The sequence below is a fragment of the Myotis davidii genome, unplaced genomic scaffold, assembly GCF_000327345.1.
Source record: "Myotis davidii unplaced genomic scaffold, ASM32734v1 scaffold198, whole genome shotgun sequence".
In the NCBI taxonomy this organism is placed as follows: Eukaryota; Metazoa; Chordata; class Mammalia; order Chiroptera; family Vespertilionidae; genus Myotis; species Myotis davidii.
Window position 1 is genome coordinate 65,720 of NW_006291485.1, and position 7,173 is coordinate 72,892.

Below are 7,173 nucleotides of genomic sequence, written 5' to 3' on the forward strand. Positions count from 1 at the left end.
CGCTGGGGCACCGTGTGCGATGACGGCTGGGACAAGAAGGATGGGGACGTGGTGTGCCGCATGCTGGGCTTCCGCGGCGCACAGGAGGTGGCCCGGACCGCTCGATTCGGGCAAGGTAAGGCGCTCGGAGGAAAAGGCCACGGGGAAAAGGCCCAGGGATCCTAGGACTGGTCTCCTCGTCAACCCTCAAGCCCCCTCTGCAGCCCTCCTGCCATGGCCACCTGGCCTCTGCCCAGATAGCAGCTCTCTGTCCCCCAGGCAAGCCGGCCTGTCTTCGGACAGTGCTGACCGGCTGCAGGGACTTGTCCAGGAAAATACATGAGAGGAGGGGCCACATCCTGTCCAGACAGGGAAACGGAGCCAGGTCCCATCCAGACTGGCCATGGAGCCCTCCACGGCTCACAGCTGCCGTCTCCCCACCCCCACGATGGGCTGCTGCCGTTCTTGCTCAGCATCGAGTCCCTTAGACCTCAGTCACTGCTATGGACTGAATATCTGTGTCTCCCCGAACTCACGTGCTGAAATGCTAATCCCCAACGTGGTGGTAGGAGAGGGCCTCTGGGAGGTGATTTGGTCACAGATGGAGCCTTCTGATGGGATTAGTGCCCTTATAACGGGGACCCCTAAGAGCTCCCTCCTCCTCCTCCTCCTGTGAGGAGACACAGAGAAATCTAAACCCAAAAGGGGGCCCTCACCAGGACCCAACGTGCTGGCTCCTGGTCTCCAACCTCCAGCATCTGGAGTTGGGAGAAATAAATGCCTGTTGTTCGTAAGCCACCCTTTGACGGGGCTTTGCCACAGCAGCCGGGCCGGCTAAGACAGTCGCACTGACCGAAAGTGGCTCTTGGTGAAATCTGTTGTGACAGCTGGCGGGGCGCGGACACTTGACCCCACACATACTAGCCTCCCTACTTCAAAGGTCAGCGTGCACAGGGGCTCAGAGGGCCCCACCCAGGAGGGCAGCCCACCGGGCCACCGGGCAGAGCACTGACCTCCCACTTAATGTTTGGGGCTGAATTTCAGTCTGTTTTCTTTAAGAAAAATTGCCATTTTTTGGTTGCATAAGGAACAGAAATAGTAGGGACAGTCCTCATTGTCAGTGCTTGAGTCCAATGAGGACTTGCTCCTAATAAGTAGAAGTAAAACATTATTTTGTGGGGGAGGATAATAAACTTTTAGAGAAGCCGAAATAGGCCATTTGGATGTCATGGGCAGCGTTAGCCTAAAACAGACTTTGTGGCCTTTTTCACTCCCTCTTGATTTTTATAACGTGTGACACATGGAGAAGTCCTAAACTTGTAATTTGATTCTTTAAACCTGTCAATGGGGAACTGGACTTGCTTCTAGGCATGCATCACATTTACACCATGTTTTCCCCATCGTGGTCCAACAACTAATGTCATGTGACATTCAAGACCTTGCCAGGTAGGCAGGCCAGGCGATATGAATGGGAGCACAGGAGATGGGAGCCTGGGGTGGGGAGGAGACCCAGCAGCCCAGCCTGTTGGGCGCCCTTTCTCCGAGCTCAGGCTGCACTCCCTTCTTTCCACGGCAGTTTCTAGGCATCTCCCATGGGCCAGCGCTGGGCTCAGTGCAGAGCCACAGAGATGAGTAACCTAGTCTCTGCCCTCATATTTTTAGAAAGAGAGGGAGAGAGAGAGAGAGAGAGAGAGAGAGAGAGAGAGAGAGAGAGAGAGAGAGAGAGACATATATATGAGAGAGAGAGAGAAACATCTATGTGAAAGCAAACATCAATTGGCTGCCTCCTGCACATCCCTTACTAGGGATCGAGCCCACAACCCAGGCATGTGCCATGACTGGGAATCAAACTGATGACCTCTTGGTTCATGGTTGTCATTCAACCACTGAGCCACACCAGCTGGGCTATGCTGTCTTTTAACGTTACTCTAAATAAACCTGCAGATGCTAAAATGTTAGTTCCATAAAACAGAGATTTTTGTCATTTCTATCTTTTTCTGTTCAATAACATAGTCCAAATACCCTGAATAGCGCTGAGCATGGAGTAGGCCCTTACATATCTGTTGAATGAATGAATGATAAAGATCAAATAAAATCTCACTGACTCATTCCAACAATATCCGCTTCAAACAGCCCCAAGTGCTCTGTCAGGGCACCTGGCCTCTAGCCTCCCCAGGATAAAACGTCAGCCCGGTGCTCCGTTTTCCTGATCTGTGCGGGGGAGCAGCGACCCTAGCCTGCTCACCTGACAGGGAGCTCCAAGACAGGCCCGTGGGAGTGCAGACCTGGGGTAGGGCGGGGCCTCTCAGGCCTGAATTCCTGCACCTGCCATGGAGCTCTTGTTTGGAGGCAGCCTCTGACTCAGTGGGGGGCCCACAATCCTCGGGCCACACTTGGGGTAATCCGAGGTCGGTTCTGACGCTAAAGTGATGTTTGGTCCCTGGAGCGGGGGAGTTCTCGCTTCTCCAACATGGCGAGGAGAGATGGTTGGCGGGCTTGCAGGCCCCTCACCTCTGGCTGTAACTGCACTATTCAGTGCAGCTGACTTAGCGACCCTGTTCTCGTCTTATTAGCTCGTCCCTGGCGAACGTTAGCCGGGACTCCCTGGCTAAACACCAACCAGAGTTTGGAGCTTTGTGATCCTCTATCCGTATTTGGGCTGCTAACCTGGGGCCTGTTCAGGATTCGTCAGTCCCCTCGATTTCCTTCTTTATTTGCTTTGGGTGTGACTAATCCCACACTGCTCTTGGGCCTGCAGCCTTTTCCTGGGTAAATTGTAAACTGATACGTTTTCCAGGAGACATTTAATCAGCGAGTTATTGCCTCAAATGGTTTATTGTGTAAGAGGCACAGGGGATCCGGCCGGGGAAGAGGTTCTGGTGAAGAAACAGCATCCAAGGACAGCGGAAGGAGGCCTCTCCTCCCACCTCCCTTTCCCTCTCCCCCTCCCCCCACTCCCAGTTCACTGCTCAGCAGTCCCATGACAACAGATGTGCCGATTTCTGCACAACAGAAATATTAGTTCATGCCATTGATTTAGGGTTTCTCCCATGCAGTTGGAGAGTGAGCGACAGTTTTAAGGTTTTAGCAGTCAGTGCTGACAATCCCTCTAAAAGGAGAGGCTGTGTGGCTGCTGAGAGATGGGACAGGGAGGAGGCACGGCTGGCATCAGAATGTAGGGACGATTTATGATCTCATTTGCTAAGGTTGACATAGTCAGTAATGTTGAAGCCCATTTTATGACCTTTAACCCCATGCTTTTGGTTGCCGGCACATAGACCTAGCAAGTTAAAGTGCTGGAGTGACCAACCATCCCAGTTTACCTAGAACTTACCCAGTTTTAAAAGTCTCACATCCCCGTTTTCACATGGAAATGGTCCCCCAGATGGGACCAAGATTTGAATCCAGGACTATCCTATGTATTCCACAGCCCTCCTTTTGCTGTACCAGTGCTCTTCACACTGTAATGCATAACCACTTGGTTAAAAGGTAGAGTCCAGCCCTAACCGGTTTGGCTCAGTGGATAGAGCGTCAGCCTGCAGACTGAAGAGTCCCAGGTTTGATTCCGGTCAAGGGCATGTACCTTGGTTGCAGGCACATCTCCAGTGGGGGGTGTGCAGGAGGCAGCTGGTCGGGTGGTGCCGATGATGCTATGGGCCAGGACACACTGAGTAGCAGAGCTCTGAGCATTGCTTCCGTGTCAGCCCTGAAGCCCAGCCCCCAAATGGGTTCCCGCCATGTGGGGCCCGGTAAGGCCATCAGCCCAGAGAGCGCCCCTGAACCATGGGTGATGGTCCTGCCAGTTCATCAGTAGGGATTCCAGGGATTTCTGGTGTAGCCCACCCCCTCTCCACTGACTCCTCTGACCTCAGACAAGCCCTCTCCCTCCCCTGTGGGGGCCTCACCCAGCTGCCCTATTCCCCTGTCATTTATTGAGGGGCCTCAATGCCAAGTTTGTGTCTCTCAGGTGCAATCCTGGGCAAGCCATCTGATGGCTGCCTGCATGGGTGCCTTCAGACCTGCAGGTCTGTCCCCTTGAGATCTGGGTGAGCAGAGCTGACCCAGAAAAACTCAAATTGTTTGTCTTAGGGTCCTTGAATTTTGGGGACTGATCCGACTACTATGGTTAGGGATGCTTCTGCCTGCCACCAAATATATGTCTAGTTATAATGTGAAATTCTGGGGTCCTCTGCCATTCCAGCACCATGGTTTGGGACTCCTAGAATAGGAACCATCTAGGTGAAACTTCAAAAGACTAGGGATAATATTGGCACTTTGGTAATGGCCATTGGGTCTGTCCAGTCCAGGATCTGTCTGACATTCTGATCTGGCCCTCCCTGAGCATTCATCAACAAGACTGCAACATGTCAAACATCAGAAGTTACTCAGGTCTCATATAAAGTGTGGGCTTGTAAGTGGCTTGAGTTCAGACTCTGCCATTTACAGGCTGAGCAACCTTGCACTAATTGCTTTCTGAGCCTCAGTTTTCCTACCTATGAAATGGGTTTCTTAATAACCTGTCTCACCGCACCATGGTGAGGATGGAGGAAGATCATAGGAAATACTCAGTAAAGACGACCCTCCCCATTATCAATTACAGTTATTCTCCCCTCGAGAAACTGAGCCCAGAAAATAAGTATGTGGTCTTGATGCAGTGGAGATGGCAGGTGGGAGCCACTAGAGTTGCCAGCACAGCCTAGGACAGCCTGGTCAAGGACAGACACAGCAGTGCTCTCGTTTCTCTGTCCTGCGCTCCTGCATACCTGCTGAGAAACCGTGTTGAACTGTCTCCACAGGTACGGGGAGGATTTGGATGGATGATGTTGCCTGCAAGGGCACAGAAGACACCATCTTCCGCTGCACCTTCTCCAAGTGGGGGGTGACCAACTGCGGACATGCTGAGGATGCCGGGGTGACATGCATCAGACACTGAAAGTGGACACAGCTAAGGTCTGGGCCCTACTGCCCAGCCCCCTTCCTGCATTCCTAGGGTGGGGGCACCGCTTGGGGCACCTCTGACCACACCTCTGCCCTGTCTAGGCCAGCATCCTCCTCCCCCTCATCCCTATCCCAGGACCTCAGTGGCCTGTCATCATTCTCCTCTTGGACATCCGCTCCAAACTGTAACTCTGGGATCTACAGCCTGCCTCTTCCTTCCACCAGAGTTCCTGAGTGTGGAGTCCCGGTCAACTGGATCGCCATTTTGCCCAGCCTTCGAAGCACCAGGCATCAGGCCTCCATATCCATGTTCCCTTAGGTCTGTTAGTTATAGATGGACGGTGAGACTGTGCTGCCGTGGAGATGGTAGGGAGATATCACAGATCATTCACTCTTCAGATAATTCCCAAACCTCAGTTCAGCCAAGAGTTTTGACATCTTCCTTCCCAGCAAGAGACAATACTGCGTGATCCATCTTCCCCTCTTTACGCTGCCTCGGCGTCCTTTTGTTAGTTTGGGGCAGTGACAGCTGTAGGCGTGAGAGGGAAATCAAGTCACCTACAGGAATTGATTTGGATTTGGAAAAGGAGAGTGAAACTCACATTTATTGAGTCATCACCACGTGTGCTGCATAGTGTCTTGGGTACTAAATGTATCCACTTGGCAGCATTTCCATAAGGCATGTTAGCTCAGGTAAGTAAGATTTTACCTGCATACGCCTGGCCTAGAAGTCCTAAAATGGAGAATGACGGAGACCACTGTTCCCACAGGAACCTTAGTGCGTCTTTGCTAGGCTTGAGCAAGAAGCTCAGGTGCAAGACCTGTGTGCCTAGAAGGTTACTTATTTCCAAACCTATGGAGGATGAGTGCAAGGGAAGACATGACTGGCTTCCAGGCCAACCATCCACAGAGAAGGAAGGGTGATGTGGAGGGTACATGGGCGCTGTCGGGGTTAAACTGAGACCAATACTCAGTCATCTGGCAGTCAGGGTTCAAGCCAAGTCGCCTACATCTCAGAGCTGTTTGGAGGTGACGACGTTGAACCTTCCAGGCCTCTTGGGGTGTGATCCTGTGGTCAGGAGACCACGCGTCCTGATGGGTAGGAGTAGAAGGAAATGAGGATGCCTTATAACCTCCAGGGGAAGGAAGGGCGCTGGGCTTCTGCAAATCCTCCATCGGCACCCTCTCCTGGTGACAGGGGCATCATATTCTGGTTTTGACACAAGAGGGAGATCAAAGTGGGCCACCCGTGTGTCCCAGGACCAGCGAGGGAGCACAGATCCACCCCACGTCGGGGAGTCCCAGACTCACAGGCCTGGGACACACAGCCACCTGTCGTATCAGGCGAGCATCAGCCTGCCTGGGGGAAGGGACCCTCCTTTGTGGGCCCAGCAAAGCTCCTAGCTGACAACGAAACCAATATGTGCTATTGGTTGTTATTTGCTTACAATATGCTTGTTAATCATTAATGCCCTAATGATCAGAGACTCTCTTTCTGACCAATTGCTATGTTTACATAACTTGCATGTACTCATGCATTTTTTTCCAGAGCCAATCTATGTATGCGTATATACACATGGCACTGTTTACATCATAGCCCAGCACATTGCAAAGTTTGTATTAAAAAGAAAAAAAAATACTAAAGGTGGAAAGATGTCACATTGAATGAAATAGATTCCCAAGTTGGTTCTGGCAAAGGAGCCGGTTACCCCACTGATGAAGACCCGATGATTTTCTTACTTGGTCTTTTCATTTGGGAAGACACAATTCTTGTCTTACATCAAATGAAAATGATGGTGATAAGTGTTGAACCCTAAAAACACACACAAAAGTCTACTAGTTTACATACCTACTTAAGAGGACGTGGAAATCCCCAATGGGCCTATGTTTCAGGGACTGAAGGAAATTAGGCCTGGCCTACAATACATCCGACCTTTTGTAAGAAAGAATTGCAATAAAGTTAAGAACATGTCACTGACCAGCTTTGCATCACCTTTTTTCTCATGGAAACCCAGTGAGATGGTGGGAGCATTTCTCAGTGGGGACTGTGGTCGAATGGGCATCTGATGAGACGGTGCCTAATATTTCCTGAAGACAATAAACAACACAGACCCAGGACATGTCCAAGCCTTGCTTGGCCACCTAGGAAAGGGTCCCACGCAACAGAATAGTAGCCAAGGCGCGGGTTATAAGAAAATCACTTTTGTAGTCAGTGAAGGGCAAACACGTGTCTATTTCCTCACACCTCCAGAGGTT

The 7,173-nt window shown here is 51.3% G+C and overlaps 1 protein-coding gene across 1 annotated transcript in view; it reads left to right on the plus strand.

Moving 5' to 3' along the window:
* SCARA5 (scavenger receptor class A member 5) overlaps window positions 1-6,895 on the plus strand; it is a 61,422-nt gene extending 54,527 nt beyond the window's left edge. Inside the window, exons 6-7 of the mRNA XM_015564650.1 lie at window positions 5-115; window positions 4,776-6,895. Coding sequence (XP_015420136.1) covers window positions 5-115; window positions 4,776-4,912 — 248 coding nt within the window. The 3' untranslated portion in view covers window positions 4,913-6,895. The remainder of the gene's footprint in view (window positions 1-4; window positions 116-4,775) is intronic.
* The last annotated feature ends 278 nt before the right edge of the window (window positions 6,896-7,173 follow it).